We start from the raw sequence: 27,988 nt of genomic DNA, 5'->3' as shown, positions 1-27,988 counted from the left end.
AATTCAATAGGTGGCTATAACAATGCACAAATGTCGCATATGGATACTGGTCATGAAGTAGTTTATTAAGCCCATTCACATGACCGGCTATGACAGCAGCACTATCATATGTTTGAGCCACAATCTTTTCCTCACAACTGAACTCTTTTAAAATAGCACGAACATGATTTAAGAGGGCTCCAGCAGTGTGATCTTTACTAACATCAGCAAAACCAAGAAACCTCTCTTGAATTTCACTACTTTCATCTACAAAATGGAGTAAAGTAGAGAGTTGTGACTTATTAATAATATCAGACATTTTGTCCAACATTATTGCCACAAAAGTTGCTTGTTTGAGCTCCTCCTTGATTCTTCTCACAATTACTAAACTTATTTCTGCTATTAAATCATTTTGTATTGCAGACGACGTCCCTCTAAAAATGGTTGAGTCTTTCAGATGAGCTGCCAGAAAAGGATCATATTCACTTATAATTTGTAGAAGTTCGATGTAATTCCCTTTGTATACGGAAGTTGCAGACTCGTCATGTCCGCAAAATGGTAGTTCCTGCTTTGCTAAAAGCACACTGCATTGATCAGTCGTTTAAGTATGTCACGATTTTTCTTTACCTTTTCATTATGAAGTTGGTCACTGATGCATTTCTGTTCATCCAGCTGGTGGTCGATTCTTGTACGCCCAAAGCTTTTTAACTGCAAGAAACACTTCATATGGTTTGCAGATTTCTCATGTCTTGTAATGGACAGTGTCAGGGTGTTCAAATTGTCAAAGCCACTTTTACACCATACACCGTTATCAGCAGAAAATAGTAAACACGGCCAGCAAAAAAGTCTATTCAGTTTCTTGGACCCTGTCAACCAGTGCGTATTATTATATTGAGATATAGAGAACGAACGAACATATTCTCTATTTTTCTCCCTGTGCTGTGTCTTTAAATCTGGCAGCGCCGGACAAGCTGTCAATAATGCACGGTTTGGAACCCATTGTAGCACGTCAAATCATTCAGAATAGATGATCAGGAACTTACAGTACACTACTCACTGACACAACACACTAGCTCTGTAGCTCTCAGACCAGAGCTTCCAACTACGCATTACAAAACGCAACAGCTTGCAACCGGCCTTGGAGAGAAGAAACCTGCGCGCACATACATTTCTCGCTGTGTCGACAGCTCTGCTGAAGCTCTTAAGACATGAGCAAGCCTCGCTGGACTTGCCAAGATATATGCAACATGCGATTTGTATAATGCAGATCTATTACAGATACGGTACATATTGTAATTTTTTTAACTCGCTTGCTTTAGAAAAATATTGCGCTTGCACAGCAAGCATAGCATGCTCGGAGAAATCGCCCCTGGCTAGTACCCATCTCTCGAAGTTGATTGGGGTATCAAAAGATAGCTCCAATCTTCTACATTTCACTGATTGAATCTTATCTGGATTGGATAATAGGTTTAATCAGAATTTTCAAAGCATCATCTGGTATTTTTTTTGTAAATGACACTATGCCTTGAAAAAATATAGCTTAGGCTTGCACAGCCAGACTCATGACGTCTGTTCGTAATTTGCCGCACATTTATGCACCGGGTAATTGATGATATATTAAGTGGAACACATCTTGATGTCATAATTAAACATAAAATTCCCTGATTCTGATGAGCTCTTACTCATAAATATCGCTTGCGTATTTCAGAATCCATGTTATTATTACAGTATTATTATTATTATTATTATTATTATTATTATTATTATTATTATTACTATTATTATTTGTCGTTTAGGCCTACTGAGGACCACGGGGCTCATATGTACTCTTCGGTTAAGTTGTTGCTTTCTTCTTCTTCCTATACTCCTTCATTTGCTGACTATGAGCCAGCTTTCTCTCTTCTGTCCACTTAGTTCCTGTAATCTTCTTACTTGTAAGGGACATTGGGAAAACACTGTGTCGGATGGCTTGACGGAACAGTATTCGGTCATGAGTTTGTCCCAGTGGGATACCTAGTTGTTCCATATCCAACTTAACAGACGTGATCCATTTGTTCTTAGAAGCCTTGCCTCTTCCTATTACTGTGATGGTGAGTCTTTCGGAATCCAGACGGGCCAAGTATCCATAAAAGGTCAGGCACCTTTTCCTTATACACGTGACGATGTCCTCCTGGTGTTCATACAGTTCATCATTATGGCGGATTCTGTAAATGCCTCCTTCCTCTCTGATTGGTCCAAATATCCTCCTCAGGATCTTCTTCTCTTTTAATATTATTATTATTATTATTATTATTATTATTATTATTATTATTATTATTATTATTATTATATAATACATTATTAACAACTGAAGGTTCTCAGTCGGCATCAGTGACTATGCAGGTAAATACACAGAGAATTATGTTTTCATGGGTTAACACAACTGAATTAAAGACAGCACTCTGCCTATTCTCACTCACTCCCACAAGAGAGACAACACTTCCAAGTATGGGCTGGTGTATGACCTGTTTTGCTAAGTGCGGGCAATGAGACTTTTGCCTCTTGAGCCAGCGGCAAGTCATTCGTGCGCTGTATAGTGCAAAATATGCTAGTTATGACACTAATTATCACAGAATGGCAGAAAATGGCATATTACTGTAACAGGGTATCACGACATGCTATTAACAGTGTCATGAATGGTCACAATATCAAGGTTAGTATACAGAAACTGAGCACTTTGCACCCTGTGAATGGACTGAGCAGGAGGTTGTAGATTGAAAGTCTCCACTAGTGACATGCCATCATAGGCAGTCCATGCATACACAGTTTCTGCCCAAAACTGAGCAAAATATTCTGTACAAGTTCACTAATCACAAAATGCAGAAATAATGTTTAATATGTCTCATTATTTTCTTTACACTATATTCTACAGTGAAATGAAATGGCGTATGGTTTTTAGTGCCGGGAGTGTCCGAGGACATGTTTGGCTCGCCAGATGCAGGTCTTTTGAGTTGACACCCGTAGGTGACCTGCGCGTCGTGATGAGGATGAAATGATGATGCAGACAACACATACACCCAGCCCCCGTGCCAGCGAAATTAACCAATTAAGGATAAAATTCCCAACCCTGCCGGGAATCGAACCCGGGACTCCTGTGACCAAAGGCCAGCACGCTAACCATTTAGCCATGGAGCCGGTATTCTACAGTATAATGTTGTTATTTTTTTCTTGCCTCAATTACAGAATATTTGTTATCATCTGATCTTTGTCATTTATTTTGTTTTAGAATGCCATACCTAGAAGCAACTTTGCGTGAGTCGATGAGATATGTGACTCCTCTGCCACTGAGTGTACCTCATTTATCAACTGAAGATACATACTTTCAAGGATATTTTATTCCAAAGGTAAGATTCAGAATGGAAATTGTCACATACGAGAACAAAATTTCAAATACTTTTCTACTTTCAACATTTCCTTTATTCTACAATTTTAATATGCATATAGGTCTATAGAATGCAATAATAAAAGAGAAAAAAAAACACTTTGTTTTTATGAAATAACTCAACATGCTAAAAGACAATACATAAAGTTACATGTCAAACTATATTTCTTACCCCTGTATTTATATCTGTGCCGGCCCCGTGGTGTAGGGGTAGCGTGCCTGCCTCTTACCCGGAGGCCCCGGGTTCGATTCCCGGCCAGGTCAGGGATTTTTACCTGGACCTGAGGGCTGGTTCGAGGTCCACTCAGCCTACGTGATTAGAATTGAGGAGCTATCTGACGGTGAGATGGTGGCCCCGGTCTAGAAAGCCAAGAATAACGGCCGAGAGGGTTCGTCGTGCTGACCACACGACACCTCGTAATCTGCAGGCCTTCGGGCTGAGCAGCGGTCGCTTGGTAGGCCAAGGCCCTTCAAGGGCTGTAGTGCCATGGGGTTTGGTTTTTGGTTTGGTATTTATATCTGTCTAGATGCTCCTCTCATGTCATTCATTCTGAGATATAAAAACTCCCAAGAGATTTGATTGAATAGCTTCCTTTCCTCTCCCCTATCAACTCATTCTGACTGACATATGCAGCATGTTCTGACCACCCAGCAAGCTGGCAACAGGATGGCAACCACTTTCTGTATATCCAGTTTTGTCTGCAATATCCTGTGGATGTTACATTTCTTGATGCCGCTTGCCCTCTCTAACTCCAGTAGTGTCTTTCATCTGTCTTCCTCCAGGAGCTGCTAGATGATGGCACATGCCACGTTGGTCCACACACTAACAGGTCATACCGAGTATTGCTGATCACCGGTTGCCACACGTCCTTGCTGAAACTTTCTTACCCACCATGCTACTGTATGGTATGGGACGGCTTTACTCCTAAAGGCTTCCACCAATTCGCTGTGACATTCTCTCACATTTCTTCCCCGAAGAATGGCTATTTTGATGTGTGCGCAGTTGCTCAGCACGGGTTATTTCCATCTCACACGAAGCTTGCCACACATCTGATTTCACAACGCTCTCTGTGCTACTACCAGCAATCACAGAGCCATATATTGTTGTGAATACACACTATGCCTTCATAGCTTCCATGCGACAAATAGCAGTTTATTCGCTCACATATCTGCAAGGAAAAAAAATAGTTTCAATGACTTTTGCCCCAACCCTCATATATAAGAAGCTCTTCAGCAAGAAAAATTGTATGGAGCAGGCTGATCTGCAATGAATTTATGAAGCCAACAAATATGTATTTAGTTTTGGGCCTGTTCACTTTCAGTCCATTTGTTTCAGTGACAGTCTCCATTTTTCTAAAACCTCCTCTAAGTTTACTTGATCTTTCCATCCATACAGTAGGAAATTATTATACAATCCCTGGGGTTCAATGATCTATAGCATCGATCCTAGCTGATCTTACACCATTTACCATCCAGTGCTTGGAAAAATTTAGAAAACTCTTTATGGATGAAAAATTTCAATATCTGACATTTTAAATTGTTGCCAAAATCAAGCTTCCAGATCATGGATAATGTGTAGAGGATTATGAGATCGGCACAGGAACTTCATGTCCCTCACAAGCCTACGGAGTGAGTGAGTGTGTACTACTAACTTTTACTGAATAAATGAAGTATTGAATAGGTGGATCTATAACATTTTCATGTATGTATATGTATCAGTTTTGACTGGCCTCTTATTTTGAAAGTGAAGATGAACTCTTATATTAAAAAAAGAATGGCTTTCAATTTATCTTGCCTAGAGACCATACTATTGGTGGATTAGTGATTACAAACGATTTATCTCAAGAGTCTGCTATTCATACGGTACCATAAAAATGAGTTAGAGGTAACATTGCCTTCTTGGCTGCGTTTATGATAATTCTATCAAAAGTTGCCTTTTCCCATAAAAATCTGTAACCAAAATTAGGCTATTTTTCCATAACTCATGGCTGCTGTCATTTCAAAACTTGCTTTACACAATCAACCAGTAGAAAAGGATAATTTCAGCATGTGGCTTTTACCTGCATTTCATGTCAGTTGTTCTTCAGCTTAGTATTTCATGCAGTTTTGTGTTCTGAACAGAGTGTATTAGGATGATGGAAAATATTACTCCTGTTACAGAAGGTAAAGGGAGAAGAATGAAGAGTGTGTACCAGATTCCTGGAGAAAAACTAAGAGTTTAGCTGAGAGATGCCACCTTTAAAATACAATGAAACATCATTAATAAATTTCTGGTTTTATTATGTCTACCTGAAGTATTTTAAATTTTGCTTTAGTTAATAATTCAACAATGTTTTTCTTCTATATCCAGGGCCTTTTTTCTGGCAGAATGCACCGGAATGGTATTCCGGAACCTTTTTGTGGATACAAATCTCTAAAAATTATTTAACTTCAAATATGATTTTTTTCAGATTAAGGAATATTAAAAATATTATTTTTACTGTTCCCCGTGCTAAATGACCTTAATTGAAAAGAAAATATTGCATATCGCCTTGTTATTTTGAAAATCGAAATCAATCAAAATCGAAAACATTCTTCCGGTTTGTGGGCAGCATTTATATATGGTATTCATACTTGTTCTTTCTTTGCTCACTTTGTAGCTGTTTTGTATATTTGTCCCAGTTCTAGTTATGTTTCATCTGATTGCCCTCAATATAGAGTACTGTTGTTCGTTGATGTAGATAATTGCCTGTGTTTGTTGCATTCTCAGCAGTAGTTTGTACTACTTCTTATGTGGCAATAGACATAACCTAAATCTGTCGACCATGAGGCAAAAATAAAAAGAATTTCAGAATATTTTTGTGTGCCTACCACCAAACGCAAAAATTGCCCAAGCAGTTCGTCAGTCCATCAAGCTGCAGAATCATCAAACTCAAGTGTGGAACTTGAAGCAACAGATGTGTCGATGAGTTCCATAATGGTCTGTAAAGTTCAAAGTGAATTTCAAAGTCTGTGGCCTAGTTGTTGGACTGTAGAATAAAAGAACAATTTTGTAAAGAAAAACGATTGGTTGTATTTTCATGACAGCAAGTTAGGTTGCTCAGTGTGCAAAAATATTGGAAGTTTAGGTGTACAGAAGAATGTGGGTATGCGACTATCAAAAGAGTGGATAAACTGTGAAATTGTGTCTTATGCAGAAAATCGTAAACAGAAGCTAACATCTCTCAGGAAAAAGATTTTTGACCACAAAGAAAGTGCTGGACATAAAAGTGCTAATAAAATAACTGAAGGAGGGAAAAAAGAAAAACTTGGGACAGTATGTCTGAAGTCATTAGAGAGAGAAAAGGAAATTACTTGTACAGTATTTCGTACTGCTTATAAGGTGGCAAAAAAGAACCAGTCTTTCTACAATTCTGAAACTGTAATTGATTTACAAGAATTGAAGTGAACTGATATGGGGAGAATTTTGCATTCAAGTAATGCCTGTATAAATATAGGCTCTCTCTTATTCTTGATGAATCAACTACTCTAAGTCAAAAGTCTGTTCTGATAGTATATGTTCGCACCTACATTGAAGAAATAAAAATGGCAGAACCGGTCAACCTTTTCATTGATTTAATTGAGTTAGATGATGTAACAGCAAATAGAATTTACAAAAGCTTGATGTCTTCTATAGGAGAACTAGGGTTCACAAAAGATTTTCTAAAGGAAAATTTATTTTCACTGACGTGTAATGGTGCCGCATTAATGTTCAGAGTACGTGGAGGAGTTTCAAAACTTTTCAAAGACAGATTTCCTGCCATGGTTTTGTGGCATTGTGCTAGCCATAGACTGGAATTATCAGTACACGATGTTTTGAAAGAGGTTTCTGGCATCAACAGATTTAAGAGTTTTATGGACAAATTATATGTTATGTATCATGACTCTCCAAAGAATGCAAGGCAGCTCCAATAATGTGCAGTTACACTGGAGATGCAGATTTTAAAAATTGGAAGAATTCTGTCCACAAGGTGGGTTGCATTCAGCTATAGAACTGTTTTGGCTATTTGGCAGGATTTTTAAGCACTGGTACTTCATTTCAAAAGAGGTAAATCAGAAGATGGTTGTGACAGAAAGGAAAAATACACTTATGAAGGTCTTCACAGGAAAATAACATCTGTGGAATTTATTTTGGATCTGGGATTAATTTATGATGCTTTGCAAGAACTGTCTGAACTAAGCTTAGATCTGCAGTAGAGAAATGCTGATCTTTACAAAGCCCACAGCAAGATGTAATGTCTTGTTGATATTTGTGAGAAGAGGAGGTCTGTCCTAGGGCCTTACTATCAGAAAGCTCTTGAGGCAGCTGCAAATCTACATTTTAAGAGTGTTCGATTGCATAAGCAAACCAGAATTTATGATCCACCAATTTCCCCGAATGCTTTATATGAACAACTTAAAACTTCTCTACAGAAAAGATTACTTTCCGAAGAAGACACTGAACTGTCAAGATGTGCAAGAGTTCTGGATACTAAGAATTGGCCAGCAAACTCAAGAGAAAATATTCTGTATGGAGAAGCACACTGGCAAGAGGATTCCAACTGAATGAAAGACAAGCTATTCGAGCCTTCAGAGATCATCTGAAATTCAGAGAAGAAATGCCCAGGGGACTTTCTCTGGTTTGGAGGACTCTCAACACAATAGCTATATCTTCAAGTTAGTGTGACAGGGGATTTTCTCAGATGAACTTGATTGTGACTCCAGAAAGATCATCTTTGTTAATGAAAACCATTACCTCATTACTATTTATAACAATTGTTGGTATAACAATTTGATGGTATTTGATCCAACGAAGTATGTCAAAACTTGGTTGTTACAAGGTCGTCATTCAGCCATGGATACAAAAAGCAAGTCCAGAAAACGAACCGAGGAGGATGATGGTATGTCAAAAATTTGGAAATTGTTTTGAATTCAATGTTAAGTAGGTTTCAATGAAAATTACATGTTTTCTTAAATGTTTGGTAAATCCCATGTCTTCTTCCTTAATTTTCCTCCTGTGAGTTCCGGCACCTCTTTTTCCAGGAAAAAACCCTGTCTACATCTGAACTTTCTCTTCAGAATGTTGTATAGATAGATAGATAGATAGATAGATAGATAGATAGATAGATAGATAGATAGATAGATAGATAGATAGATAGATAGATAGATAGATGCCTTTATTGGTGTAGTTTAGGCTATTAGGCCTTCTCTTACACTAAACAAATTATTGTAGGTACAGTACATTAGTATCATAGATAATACTACTGTAATTAATACTAAATAAAGCATAATTACTCTAATACAAATAAAATACACAAATCCATAGGCAGACAGGGTTATAGTATTGGCAAACTCAACAAACTTGAAGGTCAAGCTCTTGATATCTCAAAATTTTCACTCATCCTGAGGTAGACATAAACAATCTTGTTGAAGAAACAGAAGCTCTTTGTGATGGATCTCATGAAGAGGTTTCAAATTTGAGAGTGCAATGCATTATTAACATAGTTAGAAACAAGAAAGTGATGTTTTATTGTTGAATTTGGTTCTATTGAGAGTGCAGTGTATAGGAAAAGTTTTCTCAATGTACTGAATATTGATCGATAGGATATAAATGTGATAAATCCCCCTACAGTGTTTAATTTATTAGTGAATATCATACTGGTAGGAGAAAAGTATATTACTGTACTTTTTTAAAATGCTATTTGTTTGGGGCGTCGACATATTATTGTAATAGTGTGTTCTATTATAATACTAGCAAATGTACCCGTGTTTCGCTATGGTATTCTACATTGTATATGGATATCGAAGTAAATTACTGAATATGAAGTGAATAAGAATTTTTAAATTGCATGTCTTTGGCGTTATCCGAGAAAAAGCATAGAGAGGTCCGCAGACGTTGTTTCCAGTGTAAAGTGCGAGTTACAGAGTTGTGATGATAACGACAGGTCCACTTGTCTACCGCAAATCACTATGCGTAATGTCTGTCACATTCTGATGAGTAAATTTGTTTATAATTGGGGGCACCCTTGCAAGGGGGCACCTATACATAATGATAAAGAGGATCAGGTAAAAGAGTTTTGGAAAAAAATAAACACTCCCTTGCCTTCTGCTAGTCAAATCGAGAAGGGAATTTTTCATTAAAATGGTAAACAGGCGTTGGAGGAGGACCCCATTCCTACTGAGAGTTAAAGTCGATGTGGGGAGTGCTGATTACAACAGCAGACACCCTCTTGCTGACAGTCACTATTGATTTGTAAAGTATTAATTACTATGTCAGACACACCCTTTCTAGATCGCTACAAATTGACTTAAATTAATAAGTGTAGATCAACGTACGGAAGTATATGCATGTTCACCTGCATGTTACAGAATAACTGCTGCTAAACGGTGCATCATATCGAAAAACAGTTTGTACGATAAGACGCCTCTGGCCTCATTTAGTGATCTAAATGGCTGGTCCTATGATATTTCCTCGTATCTCATCTATTTAAAAGTGAGATTGTTTTAGAAACATACAATAGGGTGAAATTTGTGTAAGGTTTTCACACAGTGAATTACATTTCAGATACTTATGCAACAGGTTCAAACATAGAATTTAGCTCACATATGGCTACTAGGTGGGCCAATATTGATGTAGAATTTGATTACTGCTTCTTTCCTATAAATGAATCAAACCATCAATTATACGTGTACAAAGTGCAAAATGTAGGTTAATCCAGAAATAGAGCCAAATTTAACGTATAAGGGATAGAGATACGACAAAAGGTTATAGGACCAAAGTTGTTGATAACTCCAAATTGAACAGAGATTGCATCATCTGTTTCGACTTACCATTTAGCCACAAAATACCTCGAAAGAAAGGTCTCCACCATCATTAAAATTCCCTCTATATTTTCATATTTTTCGGGGGTAAAAAATAAAATGTTTGAAGACCTCATAAATTTTCCGTCGGTTACAAGCTAAAAGCTATAATTTTGCCAAATTTCAATTTTCTAACTCCTGGGAGATTGTGCTGCCATCTTGATATGGGGAAGGGGTTAAAATTAGGACTTTCAGGAAACTTATTCTGGATAAATATCACCGACTATGTTCTTATGCAGTTTTGAAACTCTCAGCGTGTCCCCCTCAGAGAATTTTGAGAATTTTAGATTTTTCTAGGGATTCTGAAATCATCAGCTTGTCTGGTACAAAGTTTTAAGTTTCTAAGTTGCCTACAATGGTCTCATTAATTCACGTCTGTTTTCATTTTTTGCCTTAATTTATATATATATAAAATAAGAGTTTTGTCTGTACATTGCTCAGAATTTAAAAAGAATGGTATTTCTGTATCGGTCATGTCCATAGTAACAAGGAAATGCACTTTTTACCTTGCTGTAATTTCTCTCTGTCTATCTGTCTGTCTGTATGTATGTATGTACATGCATCACGAGAAAATGGCTGAAGAGATTTTAATGAAAATCGGTATGTGAAGTTGGAGGACAAGCCACTACAATCTAGGCTATAAATCATTTTATCCAAGCTGAGTGAATGGTAGTTTAGGGGAAGGCCTAAAATTTAATTCTCAAATATTTATGTTATTAGTGGTCCTGTCGATAAATACTACATAACAAAACTTATATAGAATTAAATTTCCAATCATTTATACCATACATTGTTACCGTACCAGCTTTGATAACACAGATATTCATGAATTTGTATTTTTGTTGCCAAGTCCATATCAACGCCGAGCCACGAGAAAATGGGTTAACAGAATTTAATGAAAGTCGGTATACAGAGTCGGGGAAACAGAAACTACAGTCTAAGTTATAAACAATTTTATTCACCCTGAATGAAATTGTAGTTTAGGTGAAGGTGCTTAAAATTTAATTATTAAATACCTATATTATTGGAACTATCGAAAAGTACTACATAACAAAAGTTATAGATAATACAATTTCCAAGAATTTATGTTTCATTCAGTTTTACTGTACCAACGACGATAAGAGTGGTATTTCAGAGTCGGAAGAAAACTAAATGCGAAGGCCTACAATATTTAAGCTCATAACATTGATCAACAGTAACATTACATTGACCATTGTTTGTTGTGATGTTCTTTGTCTTTTATGCTGCCGTTCAACTCAGTTAGATGGGATTACTGCTGCGTACCGAGTATAACAGCCTGCCTGAATATTGGCGGGAAATGGCTGGGGAGTTAGAAAACTTTCTTCTCTAGCATGCCATTCGTCTGGTTCATACATTTTCTGATACTGCCGGTACGTAACAGACTGGTTCATCATAGTATTCTAGCTATTTGATCCCTACTCCGACGCGCTGTTTTGAATGAGCAGTGTGCACACTTATGGCAGAGCTTCACTTAGTAGTACTGTAGCTAGAATTACAATTTAGGCCTATTCCAAATCATAACACCACAATTCACTAAATAACTCAAAATTCAACCCTGAAAAGTGCCGTTTTTTAAGAAAAGCTTCTTCCCCTTCCCCTTTATTAAATTCTACATTCATTTTATTCCAAATTAGCAGTGAAGTCAGATAGATTTTTCCGCCGCCTATGTAGTGAAGTGAGATTTTCAGACTCATCGGGTACTCCTAGGAAACAGTTTAGTAAAACGGCATAGTTTTTGCCCTGGGAGTCTCCATTATTCGACACCCCACCGGGCCGAAATAAGACGAACAGTGTTCAAGGATCACGGTTGTCTGCGGCTTGGTCATTCCATCTCTGGAACTTTGGATTGTTAAATCGGCAGCGTAGTACTGTTCGTTAAAAATGAGAAAATGTGTGGGTTTTCATTTGATCGAGTATTTCATATGAAAGCATTGCTTTTAGTCGTGCCATTTCTACTGACATCATTGTAAGGGCCTATGTTCATTTCAGTTGGGAAAACTACTAAGACTGTCTTTCTGAGGATGTAAAAAGGCAGGTGGAGAGTGAGTGTCTACAATTATAATGAAAACTCCCCAACCTGATAGTGACTGATGGTAGGCAAGAGGGCCTACAATTAAAATGAAAATTCCCTATCTCAGTCTTCATATGATAAAAGGCGTTTGTGTCTTTACACGTTATAATTCTCATGTTAGGTCCGTATTGAAATGTATGTAAATACAAAGTATACAAGTGTTATTTTTTTAATATCCACCTATTCAATACACGGATATGCCCTTAATATGGACGAAACTTCTCCCTAAACATTTTATAATAATATTTAATTTCTAAAAAGAAAAGATCTCTTTGTATAGTATAGGTGGATATTAAAAAATAACACTTGTATACTTTGTTTGTGACTTTCTTGTCGCGTTTCTAGGGTAACGTTAATTGCTATGCAGTTTAATACAATCTTGCTCACAATGTGTACACTACCTAACCTAGAATTCTGTATACAATGTAGATTTCCGTAGCGAAGCACTGGTATATCAGCTAGTGTATATATTACAGTATATATAGATCACGCCAAACACACTTCCATTTATTAATATGAATTATATTTCACCCGCTTCCCTAGTGGAGTGGTTTTAGGGGCGTCTTACTCCCACAGTATGTTTTCCAGGTAGTAAGCCAAACTTGAAAGTCATACTGAAACATACACACGTCTATTATCTCGGTCACTTTTAACAATTTATTTTTTCACCCTTTCTCACCCCCTATGCCAAAGGGGGCTGAAGTTGTTACTATTCATTTCAGCGACTCAGAAAACTATGGATTCGGCAGTATATTTGATTCTTATTATATCTCATTCCACCCTCCCCACCCTAAAGGGGGCTAAACTTCGAGTTTTAAAAAATCGAGCGTGTTACTAATTATCTCAGCGACCCCTAAAACTATGGATTTGACACTATTTTCGATTATTTTTATATCTCAATCCCCCTTGCCCCCCACCACAAAGATGGATAAACTTGGACTTAAAATATCCGGAGTCCCACTATTCATCTCAGCGACCCCGACAACTATGGATTCGACACTATTTTTGATTATTTTTATATATCACTCTCCCATTGCCTCCACCACGAAGGGGGCTGAACTTGGACTTTTAGAAATTCTGGAGTGTCACTATTCATCTCAGCGACCCCGAAAAGTATTGATGCGACACTACTTTCGATGATTTGTATATATCAGTTCCCTCGCCCGCCCTGCCCCTAAGGCTTCCTGGGGTGTAATACCCCCACATGGTTTGTCTCCTGATACTAAAAATCTGGAGTGTCACTATTCATCTCAGCGACCTCGAAAACTATGGATTCAACACTATTTTCTATTATTTTATATATTACTCCCCCATCACCCCCACCCCAAAGGGGCTGAACTTGGACTTAAAAAAATTCTGGAGTGTCACCATTCATTTCAGCAAGCCGGAAAAGTATGGATTCGACACTACTTTCGATGATTTTAATACCTCACCCCCCTTGCTTGCCCCTCCGCCCCTAAGGGTTCCTGGGCTGTCTTACCCTTATGTGCTTTGTCTCCTGATACTAAAAATCTGGAGTGTACAATTCACCTCGGCAACCCCGAAAACTATGTATTCGACTCTATTTTTGTTCAATTTTATAAATCACTCACCCCCTCGCCCCCACCCCAAAAGGGAGCTGAACTTGGACTTTAAAAATTTCTGGAGTGTCATTATTCATCTCAGTGACCCCGAAAAGTATGGATTCGACACCACTTTCGATGATTTTTATATCTCAGCCCCTTCGCCCCGCTGCCCCTAAGGGTTCCTGGGGTGTATTATCCCCACATGGTTTGTCTCCTAATACTAAAAATCCGGAGTGTCACTATTCATCTCAGCGACCCCGAAAACTATGGATTGACACTATTTTCTATTATTTTATATATTACTCCCCCATCGCCCCCAGCCCGAAGGGGGCTGAACTTGAACATTAAAAAATTCCGGAGTGTCACTATTCATTTCAGCGAGCCCGAAAAGTATGGTTCGACCCTACTTTTGATGATTTTAATATCACATCCCCCCTCCCCCCTTGTCCCGAAGAGCTTCTGGGCTGTCTTACCCCCATGTAGTTTGTCTCCTGATACTAAAAATCCGGAGTGTACAATTCACCTTGGCGACCCCGAAAACTATGTATTCAACACTATTTTCGTTTCATTTTATATATCACTGCCTCCTCGCCTCCCACCCAAAAGGGGGCTTACGCCCACAGTGCTCGTCTCCAGATAGTAATTCATAAATGTACCAAGTTTGGTTGAAATTGCTCCAGTGAATTAGGAGGAGATATGTCATTTACACACGTACACACATATATATTGTACATACATTTTTATATATAGTAAGATTATATTCACAGCATTTTCTCTTTTCTTGTTTCTTCAATAAGTTATGCAAGGTAAAATACTTGATTTTCTCACTGGATTGTCCAAAACTCATCTTATCCAAAATAGAAGCTTAATTTGACATTCTATTTTATAATTCTAATTGCTCAATAAGGCAATCCTCTGGCCTTGGACATGAATGCATGGTAATACAATTAAGAAAGTGAGACTTAAATTACAAAAATGACATGATTTTGGCTTTTCCTGAAAAAATCACTTATGGTGGGTAAGACCAAGGTCTCTCTAGGGAGGTCTGGTCACGCTACCACAATCCTTTGCGGTGGCGGCCATATTGGGTCTCAAATATCGTTGTTATGTGGGCGTGCATGATGTAATGATGTGAGTTATTACTTGTATTTTGAAAGAAAATCAGATACTGTGCCGCTCCAAATTGTCAAAATAAGACAACTGACGGAATTAGAGTGTTTCGCTTCCCGAAAGTTAAGCAAAGGAGAGCTCAGTGGGTACGAAACTGTAGGCATGTCAAATGGTAATCTACAGATAATTCCGTCTTGTGCGCGGTTTTGTGAACTTATACACTCGTATTACTCCTGAATAATACAGTAATATGTTTGTATGAACGATGTTTTATATTTACAGGTCTTATTATGTATTTTCTTCTAGCATAATTTTGAAGAATCGCTATTTGAACTAAAGAGGGCAGATGGACGGAAACTACCCAAGTGGAATTCCATCTCAACAATTTTCAACGTCCCTAATCCACCGAAGTTTTTGACATATGATAGGAAACCTCCCAAAGAAAGGGAACTGTCTTTCAAAACAAGCAAGGAAAGTAACAGGAAATGTGTAATAGTAGTATTGTAGTTTATGAAAATTTCCTCTTCATGCGTCCGGCTCCATGGCTAAATGATTAGCGTGCTTGCCTTTTGGTCATAGCGGTCCCGGGTTCGATTCCCGGCAAAGTCAGGAATTTTAACCGTAATTGGTTAATTTCGCTGCCCTATCTCTTCAAACCAACAATTTGTGTCCAGCTTGTCATCATTACAACAATAATTGTTAATAGCAGTCTTTTACGGTACTGTAGTTACTATTTAAAGCTATATTTCATTCGCCTTAAATGCTCTATGGAGTACATTATCTGGCTGGACAAATACTTAAAGATCACAACACTCGCACTAACCAACTACTGTAATTTAATGTACCGTAGCCTAACATAATATCCTAATGTAATCCCTAAAATAGCCTAACCTAGGTTAACTCGACTTAATAGTGACTTAATTTCTATTTCTTAAGGGATCGTGTCTACCAATGGCTGTAATTTTCTTAACCATTATTATTATTATTATTATTATTATTATTATTATTATTATTATTATTATTATTATTATTATTATTATTATTATATGCATGAACGTTAGGAGTCAGTTGAAAGCCCCGTGGTCGCCAACCCACGCTCCCTAGTTAGGAGCTCCTGACGCCCCTTTCAGTCACCTCTTATGACGGGCAGGGGATACCGTGGGTGTTATTCTATTTCCCCCGCCCACAGGGAGAAATCAATTTGGGTTGTGACTACGAGGCCCTTAGCTGAGTCTTAACATTGCTTTCACTTGTGTTAGGCTCTCACCTATTCTATCCCATCCGACTTCCCCTGGTCAACACTTGTTCTTTTCCGACCGCGACGGCATTAGGGCATTCGAGGCCAAGGAAGTTTTTCATTTCCACGCACTTTGTGGCCTTCATCTTTCTTTTGCCTATACCTTCATTTTTCGAAATGTTGGACCCTTTCCATTTGTTTTCTTCTGATTAGTGTTTATAGACGATGGTTGCCCAGTTGTACTTCCTCTTAAAACAACAGTCACCACCACCACTTGGTACTATATAAGCTGCATGGGTTATCAATAAACTAGTTAGGAGTAGCTAAGAACATCACTCTTGTTGCACATGTTCAGAGTATTTTTGCCTTAGAACCCAAAGAAGTACCACATGAATGGATAACAACAGTTACCACACATCATTTAATGCACTCAACTCAAGAGGCATTCAGTGTTCGTCAACACACTGGGGTAACCCCTTTACTTTCTTAATAAAGAAAACGCTGAAGGTAATTTATTACAACTGTCTCTTAGTACTTTAAGTATAGTACTTCAAGTTCAGTATTTCAAGTACCGGTAATCATAATATGACACAGGTACTGCACAGGTTTCTATGTTTCTGTCAATAAGATTACGTATTTGACAGATTTTATTAATACGAAACACAGTAAGACCAAGTTGTAAGGAAGTATAAGAGTAGGACATGAGCTTCCCTGCTGATTCTTGTTTCTAAAAAAAAAAAAAAAAAATCAGGCTCTGCTAATTATCTTCCTATTCAAATAGCTGTGAATGTATTAATATAATTTAAGTGTTATACAGTTATATACACATGAACAGTACATGCCCAATTAAATTCTTTACGAAAATTAGTTGATATTCTGTTTTTATTTCAATGTACGGCACCGAAATCCTCAAAATTCAAATACACTTGCCTTTGGTTACGCTCGCTTAAAGACCCAATATGGCGGCTCCATAAGAAGCATTCGTGACTTGACCTCCCTAGACAGACCTTGGGTAAGACATATGTCATATTTGCATGTTTAACTTCTTTGTTTAAAATCACATACTATCATTATTTAAATGTGTTTCTAGTAAGTGAAACAGTGGAATAGAATGGGTGGATAACTAAGCATCCTTAACTTATCTGTCTGTAACCTCTTCAGTCCCCATGTTTCATATATGATACATAAGGTTAGATTTTTTTCTCGCTGCCCTGGCGCTGCAACTCCAAGCAGTAGAGGCGGAAAACTTAGCGACCACTATCATCTGATATCGATAGTCAGTTGCCTACTATCGATAGTCAACGAAAGTTTTCTTTTTTCGTTATTGGCTTATTTTTCGCACTAAAAGAAATCGTACAGATGTTTCACTGTTTGGTAGTGCACCCTGCGGGTCAGGATAACCACAGTAATTCCCAACTAGTCAGTTAATTATATCTCAGGGTATCCATGCCTCCAGAAAAATGGTTAATTTTTCTATGTTTGGTTTTACGTGTGTCCGAAGAGAAATAACGGTACCATATGCGGTTCAGAGAAAGTAACGATGTCATACGCTGTTCAGAGAAAGTAACGATACCATACGCTCAGTAGTTGTTTGTGAACGCAAACTTCAGTCAGCCTTAAAAAAATATATTCGCACAACGAGAACCTTACACACTAAGTAAAACTATTAACTACCAATATGAATGAAAACTCACTTCATTATATAAGAAACTAGTCAAGAAACACATTTATTAAATTGTCAAGTTTCGCAAAAGAAATGGTTAATATCAGGTATGACTCATAAGCTTCAATTATCAACTTAATAAATAAATATTTTAATCGATGAATCAAATATGTTAGGTCAGCGCTGCCTAATTCCTAAACTAAGCTTACGTCTTAATACACTGAGTAACGTATTCCTGAAATGAATTATCTTCCCTTTAAAAATTACATTTGGTCACTTAAATATATTACATCACAGTCTTTTGGCCACGGTCGAAATTCGTTATATCAATAAATTATTCCATCAGTCTCGGTATAATTATATATCTCATTGAAAATACAACCATCACGTTGTTCAAGTTTCTGCGAAAATGAATTGAGTTTGAATAATATGTCCTGAATACAAATATCAGTGATCTAAGTTATGTTGAAAATTATCTGAGTTCGTTGGTGCAGGTTAGCGTGAAGAAAATGAAATATTGAATGACGCACTAAGTTCCTCTGTCCGATTGCCATTTAAATTACGGCTCCTAACTAAGTATTCGCTCTAATAATATTCCATATTAACAAAACATCAATGATTTCCTACGTAAATGTCAAATAATTTCCCTATTCTAGCTAAATAATTTCTTATGTATCGTATACCAGCTCGATATACATACAGCCAGTAAGCATTTATCATATATAGGTGTGCTAATGCCAACACAAAGATATTTCAACACTACATTATGTTACTACTTGCATATAAGCTTATTCTTCCATGCAATAACCATTCATTCAGAATATGACATAATCATGTATTCATTTACCCATCACCGGTTGTTATTATTGTCAAACCACTTTCACACATCATTAAAATATACGTAATATTATTTTCCATACCTTGCTAAAGTTCCTCCCTGGGGCATACTTATATTCTGTAATCGCACTACATGTGCTCCAACATCACATATTAAATATATCAAATACGCTTTACTTCCTATTACTCTGCGCATTATATCATTTAAAATACTATACACACTTCCATTATCTCACTATTAACCTTCAATTCAATTCATATTTAATTCATTTATCATCCATAACTACCGCGTTTAAGCTCCAATATTACTTAAATACAACGATACGTATCTCATCATTAGCGCAGAATTCGTTCCTCAAAACGCATTTTAATCTTGCAATTCCGTATATAACCCCAAATTAAGTATCTTTCCTTTCAATAAAATCATACCGCAAAGAGTATGGTAACTTATCTTAACCAATTCAACATGCGTCCCTCTGTGACGTAACCGGGTTTGACTAGTACTACATCACTCATGGACCTTTCTAACTAACCGGGATTCTTTGAAAACAGCTGTTACACTATGTCGTACTTTTAAATCGTATTCCTTCATCCTTGGATAAAATAATGTAGTAACACATTACCACTCCGTAACGAGATATCGTCTTAAATATTTCACACTGCACTTTCTTATATTCACAAGCACACTTAATTATGTCACGCTTAGGCTATTGTATATACTGTATATACTGGTAATACTCCACATAAGAAATTATATTACTTAATACTATTACTTAGCTCGCCATTCAATATCTCGGGCCTTAGTTGCTCCTGGGTGTGGTCGTAGTCCTTGGATCGGGAACTGGACAGGATTTCCACCAGTGGTATCTCAGGTAGTGTGACCTCCTCCACACGGGTCGGGTGGTTTTAACGGCCAGGATGACATCTCCCTCCAGGTTGGTCTATGTCGATTTAGCAAGCCATCATCTGTTCAGCAACACAGTAGATAATATGCGATGATTCTGAAAAATATAAGCTCATCATGGTTCTGCGTAGAATATATATTTTTATGGTGATTGCTTCTCTATTTGGTTTTCCTTGCGAGTATTTTCACTAAGAGTGGCTTAATCTCGAGCTCTCACGTCTCAATCAAGTTCCTATTTTTCAAACGGCTTAGCGTCTAAGTATCTGGACGTATTATTCAAAGCTTTAGAATTTTACTCCCTCTTTCCAGTATTTTAACGCTTATCTATTCAATTCGCTCAATATTTCTTTCTTCTCAGCGTAATACTTCTCGCTATATATTGCCAATCTCGCTTATTTTCGAGTGCGAAGTTCGGAACGTCTTATTCTCACCACGTCAATTTTTCAAGTCAGTTTTTTATAATAATCTGTTTTATCCTTCTTATTTTTTTGAAAACAATTCTATCGATTCTACACCATTGTACACCGCCTTCATAGTGGTAGGTTTAAGTTAGTCATGGCCTCCTAGCATACATCAATATCGATATCTTATTATACATTTCTTTGCCTTGGCTGGCCTCTACCTTCCGTAGGCGCCATTTTGAATACGTCCAGTAAATGCATCGGGTACAGTAGTAACTTTAATATCCCGGTTTAAAATTTTGAACTTCATGTATAGATGCCCAAAAGGAAGATACCTGACGTTTGGAAGTGGTTTAGGCGTAGTGAGGATGAACAGTTAGCTAAGTGCAATGGGTGTGGAATACTGTAGTAGAACCCCTACACCAGAATATCCGCAAATGGAATTATATTAGATCGTTCAGTATTTACAAGATTACATTTTTTCCCCACGAATGTATGTGCTACATCTACCATCATCATTGTTTCCGACAAAATATCTTCCTCACATTCATCAGAAATACCAGGTCATCATGCGAAAAATCATTATTACTACTATCAGAATTACCAATATCATTTAGAGATTCATCTTTGATGTAGACGAGTCCCTTATTTTGTCGTCAGACAAATATTTCTTCCTCTTCGCGCTCGCCATTTCTGTTTACCTTCTCAGCTGGTGAGTCAGAGATCGTATAACTTATAGGCGAGAGAAGATAAGGCAAATTTTAGGTCAAAGGCTTCACGAAGCAACTGAAAACTCTCCTGCCATCCGTTCAGAATGATGTAAAACATTTTTCAAAAGATATTACTATACCCGAGAAAATGTCGGGCGATCGCAAATGAACACTGCAGCTGAACGAGAATTTCTCGGGCGGTCAAGTTATGGGCAAGCGCGTGCAGCTCGAGAATGTCTCGGACGTGCCACTAAAGAGATTTATGAGTGATTCCGATTTGAATTTCAGAAATTACATAGCATGAAATAGTTGTAATTTCTACTGATTTTATTTTGTGGATTGTGTTCAGCGAAGGTCCTATTTTCATGCATAATGATATGATTCGTTCTACTTTTTGAAAACTATCGATTACTATCGATAGTAGAGCTCATAATATCGGAAAATATCGATGGCGATTACTATCGATAGTTTGCCGCCTCTACCAAGCAGCCTGTATCCATTGAACTAGAGGAAATACTGGAATGCTGACTGTAGTGGTAGCTCTCGCAGAAAACTGCTTCCTGTTCCTTGGCTAGTCACGCCCCCTCGTGTACGGCAAAGTTGACAAGGTACAGAGCCTGGAAGTTAGCTGGTGTGTTAAGTTTGATGGACTCCTTCCGTAATATCTGACCGTACGTCAAATTTGTGATACAATCAAGATGCCTATTTCTTATGTAGCATACGGTTACACTAACAGGCAGCAGAAGAAAACAGATGTGAACTCACAAAAGCTTCGTTTCCACATGTAAGCAGTCTATGCACTATCTCACTGCAAAGCTATAAATATGGGTTTTTAAAACGATAATTACTATTTTCTTCCGGTTTGGCTCTTGTCACTAAGTATTCTATGTTTATGGAGATATATTACATGATATTTTGGCATATTAAATGTCATACGTTACGTTTTATAGGTTATAGTCAGAATGATATTGTTACAGAATTTAGAACTTCAATTGCAAATTTCCTTGGAAAGGTCCGGAAATATTAAAAAACGGGGGTTGTAGCTGTGAAAAGGATAGATTGGACCCTAACGAAATGGGAGATGTTCGATACATTTTCAATTCTTTGAAATCATTTCAGAAAAGACTAGGAAATCTGCCACCTGGGTGGGTGCTCTAAATGCAGATCAATAGTGATTATTTTGTAAAATGTATATATTTTGTTTATTAAGTGTATATTCCATTGTGAATTTGTGTATTGTGTATGTATAATATACACGCATACGCATGCTGCCTTTGTCCTTATAATAAATATGGTTCTAAAACTGATTAAAATGTATTTTCAATTGACCATCATTCGCAGATATTTCCCGTCTAAAACCACTAGACTATAATTTTGTATGCGTATGTTTCGTTTGTATGGCGTCTATTATTGCTTTTCTAGTGTAGGTATCGGTCTCGAAAGCCAGGAATAACGACCGAGAGGATTCGTCGTGCTGACCCCACGACACCTTCTAATCTGCAGGCCTTAGGACAGAGCAGCGTTTGCTTGGTAGACCCAGGTCCTTCAAGGCTGTTGCGCCAGGGGTTTGTTACTTTTTTAGTGTAGATGTACGCATTTACTGCATTGTGACTCTTGAAGGAAAAATGTTTGAGAATAATCAGGCCTAGAATATATTTTCATTTTATCCAATATTTCAGTTTCAAATCGCTATTAATCCTCTGAAATATATATTTCATCGTAAATCAGGTGAAATCTGCGAGAGACATTCCGCCTAAATGTTTAAAATTCGCTAAGATACCTGTGTCTCGTCGCATGAATGTATACGTCAATCATGCCTCCATGCCGTACAGCTAGTCGCCCCGGAAGCCGTACTTCACTCCCATACAGTCAGCGTTCCAGTATTACCTATAGTTCAATGGTTGTATCATGTTCGGAAAGAGTACCGCTATGTGATGCGCGTTTGTTTTCGTTTCTCGGAACGTCCAGTAGGGTTCAGCATTGATTTGAAAACCACCGTTTGTGTATGTTTACATCATTGCACATCGAAGTACAGGTAAGTAAGCTGCATTTTAATATTTATTGTTTTATTTGCTGAATGAGTAAGTATGCTGTTGGAAGCCATACAATGCGAATGTTAGAATTAATTAGCGGAAGTAAATTTCATGCATTCCTGGGTTTTGTAGAGAATTATCCACTTACACAAACTTCATTTCAGGTTTCATCCACCAAATCAGGTAGCCAAATTCATAAACATTTGCTAAGAATAAATACATTGATCGCAGAGGGCAGATTTATAACATGTATCGTATATGATACAATCGTCATTTACCACTCTACTTTGTGATAACCCTTCAAATCTATGTGACTAGTTTTATGATTCCAATACTGGAACTATACAACGTGTAACTATTTGCATTATTTGACAATAGCTAAATGGTCATTTCAAAATAGCCTAACTCCTGATGGGGATTGTTTTAAAATCTAAATATTACAAATTTTAGGGTTAGGTGACGCTGAAATTCAAGATATCCTCATTGACTCTGATGTATCAGATCTTGAAATGGAATTCGAGGATGAGGAAGATGACCTAGCAGTTCCTGTGAGTGATGGAGAACCGGATCCGGACGACATAGGTTCAACATCTGCTTCAGAAGATAACGAGCCCGTATCATCACCCAGAGGATCACGACCACTTTGGCGGCACATGAATGAGTAAGTATGCTGTTGGAAGCCATACAATGCGAATGTTAGAATTAATTAGCGGAAGTAAATTTCATGCATTCCTGGGTTTTGTAGAGAATTATCCACTTACTCAAACTTCATTTCAGGTTTCATCCACCAAATCAGGTAGCCAATCAACCCAGTCAACCCGCGACAGATTTCATGGAGGTGAAAAAGCCCTTTGTATACTTCACCAGATATCTAGACACCACATTGTTTGAAGAGATGGCCTTGTACACAAAGAGGAAGTCTGTGTTAGACACAGGGAAATCATTTTTTCGATTTTATTACTGCAGCATGCTGGATTGAGTAACGTACAGCAGCGAAAGAACAAGGTATGAAGAAGTAAGATGCCATACTTCCAGTTCAAGATGGATGTGGCAGATAATCTGATATATCCCAAGTTTGTAGGGAGATATGATGATGATGATCTGGAGGTAGATGAAAACAGTGATGAAGAACCTCGTTCCTCAACGCCAAAGCGACATGCACCTACACCTCTTCCACCTGTGGCAAAGAGAAGTAGACATGCCATGCATCTTCTACAGATGATGACCAAATGCCAGACTTCTCGTTCAAGATGCAGAGCCAGTGGATGTTCTAAACTGACCTTTGTGCGTTGTTCAGATTGTAAAGTATTCCTATGTTTCAATGCGGAAAGGAACTGCTTTATGGATTTCCACCAAAGATAAAGACAATAACGAAGAAAATTCACAAAAACTGCAATTTTTTAACATGGTTATTGAAATTTTTGAAAATGGCAGGCATACACTAAATTAAGATTTTTGTGACTTCTATCCCTGTAAACATTTGTAATATGTAAATAAAGTGCCTGTGGATTATATGTATGCTTATTATTTACAGTGGGAAGGTAAGCAATTTTTTTCATGAGCGTATGTTCAGTCCCAATGTATCATATATGATACATGCTGTATCCGGTTTCGATTTTGTGAAATTTTTTTTTACTGAAATGGCGTTTCATTGAGTCTAAGTTGTCTTTCCCATAAAAAATATGTTGTTCGTTAATCTATGCTCAGGACTGAAGAGGTTAATAGCAAGCATCAGTTTGAGCTTTAGTATGTTGCGACTAGGAATGTCAAAGGATAAACTGGCTGGTGCTTGATATGTTACATGTAAATGGTGACAAAAAGCACAGCCTATATCCAACATATACAGATATTTATTAGAAATATATACCATTGTTCATCTCTAATAAACAAAATAGGTCATCTTAGGAGGGCTGAAAATTCAGTCGGTATTTTCACTAGTTTATATACAGCCAATAACTAGGGATCAGCAGAGGACTCTATTGTAGCCTACATATATTAAGCTTTTCATTGTGTTCACTGTCCTGAAAATACCTATATTATGAATTTACAGTATACAATCATGTATCCTCACCTTGCGGCTGCACACATGGATCCTGAAGTATTTGAAGATCCTGAAAGTTTTCGACCAGAGAGATTCCTTGATGAAAATGGCAGGCTTTTGAAGAAGGATCTCACCACACCTTTTGGAGCTGGTAAGTTAAGTTCCTTCCTTATTACAATACATTAATGTGAAAACAAATATAAAGGCACAAGATGGACACTTTTGCTTGAACTCTCACCTCATGATGCATTGTAACAATTCTAATCAACAACTTGTGCATGTAAATTTCAATAGCATAAGAGAAGCTGGAAACTAGATATTATTGGTTTACAGCTTGGCCACAGGAACATTTCAAGGACTTACAATGCTTTTCCAAGGAATTTTCTTTATTCACTTAGATATTTACTATTAATATTTAAGCAGATAAATAGCATACAGCTGAAAGGTTTTTAGTGTAAGAAAGCAATTGTCTGTCTGCCTGTCTGTCTGTCTGTCTGTCTGTCTGCCTGTCTGCCTGTCTTGTCTAGACAACAGCATGTAGGCTGGTTGGATCCTCAAAAGCACCACCAAAGGTTATAGAAGAAACGTAAAAAGTAATGGCATTGCTATAATATTCCTTACAAGAAATATTTCAGAATTTTGGAGAGATTTTAGAGTAAAAATTTAACATATAAAGATTAACATTGGAGAAACCTTGTACATTTTAAAAAACAAAGTGGTGATAGAAAATTACGCATCTATTCAAACAAGTCCGACCCCTTGGCTAAATGGCTAGCATTGAGGCCTTCAGTTCAGAGGGTCCCGGGTCCAATTCCCAGCAGGGTCGGGGATTTTAATCATGTCTGATTAATTCTTCTGGCTTGGGTACTGGATATTTGTGTTTGTCCCAACACTCTGCTCTTCATATTCAGATAACACACCACACTACCAATCACCACAGAAACATGCAATAGTGATTACATCCCTCCACATAAGGTTGGCATCAGGCAGGGCATCCGGCCATAAAATAGGACCAAATCCGCATATACAGTACAGTTTGCACCCATTACCCCACACCACAACAACAGAGATAGGTCTTAAGGCAACAATGGGATAGGAAGGGCTGGGAACAGGAAGGGATTTATAGCGACCTTAATTAAGGTACAGTCCTAGCATTTTCCTGAAAACTGGAAACCACAGAAAACCATCATCAGGGCTGCTGAGAGTAGGGTTTGAACCCACTATCTCCCGAATAATAGCTGATAGCTACATGGCTGTAACTGCACAAGCACTTGCTTGGTCACAATGCTATAGTTGTTCTACCAGACTTTCCTATAGCTCCTCTTTCTATATGCTGTGCTTCCTATTGCTCACAGCTGACTCTGCTTTATTTTCCTTTCCCACATCTGTCTTCTATACCAAGAAAAGAAAGATGACCTTTTGTATGAAGCTGTCTCATTTACAGCAGTATGATGAGACTTGCTTCTGCATCGTATCATACAGCTTCTTACAGCTCACTGAAGTAACTTTTATTTGTCATACACATCTGGTTACCTTCTATTCTTCTTTTATTCCTAATGCTAGCACAGGAACTTGTTAGGAGGGATTTAAATCCAAAAACTGATTGGCAACAAGAGTGGAACAGCGTAGCTCCGATTCAATGGCAGACACTGTTCAATTATAAGAATCTTCCAGCTGGCTTTGATTTGCCCCGCAAGATATGGGTAGCCCTCAACAGAGTACGTACTAACCACGGGAGGTGTGGATCAATGTTGTTTAAATGGGGTATGAGATCATCTCCAGCCTGTGACTGTGGTGCAGTTAAGCAGATCATCAACCATATTGTCTCCAAATGCATTGGAAGGGCATTAGCTGGATCCAGCCAGGACTTTGTGTTGGCTTCTTCTGAGGCCATACAATGGCTAGAGAACTTAGATCTAACTCTTTGAACCCTTTTGCTTGCACGATTGTTTTCAATGTTATGTGTTTATCTTGTAATTATGTATATAATATTTTGTGCTGTATATTTAATCTTTGTACTGTTTTGTGTACGTTACCATACACTAATAATAATTACTAATGCCTTCCAGCGAATACTATTCTAAGCTTTTAACAATCAAAGATCAATCATTACTGCCTACTAGATATGGATACATATTGCAAAGGCAAGTATTCTTGCTGGATCGTAGGTCTGTAATGTCATTAAGGTTGACACCAGAGGTACTTCTGAAGCCTATGGTAACTAGATGGGGAAGGCCCAAAGAAAATAAATGGTGGTTGGTGTGTATGGATGTTGACAGGGGTGGAAGGAGTGTCTTTGAACTAGGGCTGTTTTGCCATATGTAAAAAGGGATATTTATACTGGTGTGACTGTACAGTTGAAGGTGTGCTTTAATTGGGTAAATAGAAAATCTGTTTATTAAAAATAGCTTTTCACTCCAGTGGACTGCTGTAACAGTCGGGAGAGTGCTACTGTAGCAGTTGTGTAAGAGCAAGCCACATGGTCGGTGGACTTCTGTAGCAATTATTGTATGTTGTTCAGCTTTTCTGTGCTTCGCTATGGTAGACTGCTGGAGAGATTTGACCTTCATGATATCTAGTGGTTGCCTTGCAAATCTATAGTTACTAGTAGAGTCACCAGATGTCAGGAGCAATCAGTTGGAAAGTAAAGGTTTGAGTGACCTTTGTGCTTGACATTTTTCCACATAACTGCTGTTCACTGTCAACGTATTGACCCTTCTATAAGTACTGTATTTCATAATGCATGAGAAACTGTGTACTGTAGACGAAGCTCTTATACTCATATCAGGTACCGGTAATAACTTTGAAGGAAATTAAGACAGGAAAGATTTTCTCTTTGCCAAAACTCTGTCCAAAGCTACAGATCTAAAAGAAGGATGGCAATCTTTGCATGAATGAAAATTACTAATACATGCACTGATATATTTGACTCAACTGTATATATTTAAAGGAGGAAGTATACCTAACATGGCTTGGGAATGCAAACACATGAGATTGAGATAGCAGAGAGCAGGAAGTATCCTGTACAGTGGGCATGGCCAGCCACAGTAAGAACCTGTCCGTGAGGTCACATATCTGCTCTTGATTCACCGGAGTGAAAAGGTTAAGTGATCTTTTCCCTCTGACTTAAAAGTTGT

The 27,988-nt window shown here is 37.7% G+C and overlaps 1 protein-coding gene across 2 annotated transcripts in view; it reads left to right on the top strand.

The window, feature by feature from the left end:
* LOC136858818 (probable cytochrome P450 304a1) overlaps positions 1-27,988 on the top strand; it is a 365,722-nt gene that overhangs the window by 280,666 nt on the left and 57,068 nt on the right. For both annotated transcript variants that reach the window (XM_068230565.1, XM_068230566.1), the window contains exons 8-9: positions 3,245-3,362; positions 24,861-25,002. In XM_068230565.1, coding sequence (XP_068086666.1) covers positions 3,245-3,362; positions 24,861-25,002 — 260 coding nt within the window. The remainder of the gene's footprint in view (positions 1-3,244; positions 3,363-24,860; positions 25,003-27,988) is intronic.

This window comes from Anabrus simplex, chromosome 1, assembly GCF_040414725.1.
Source record: "Anabrus simplex isolate iqAnaSimp1 chromosome 1, ASM4041472v1, whole genome shotgun sequence".
Lineage (NCBI taxonomy): Eukaryota > Metazoa > Arthropoda > Insecta > Orthoptera > Tettigoniidae > Anabrus > Anabrus simplex.
The sequence above is the reverse complement of the archived record's forward strand: the minus strand, read 5'-3'. Positions and strand labels throughout refer to the sequence as shown.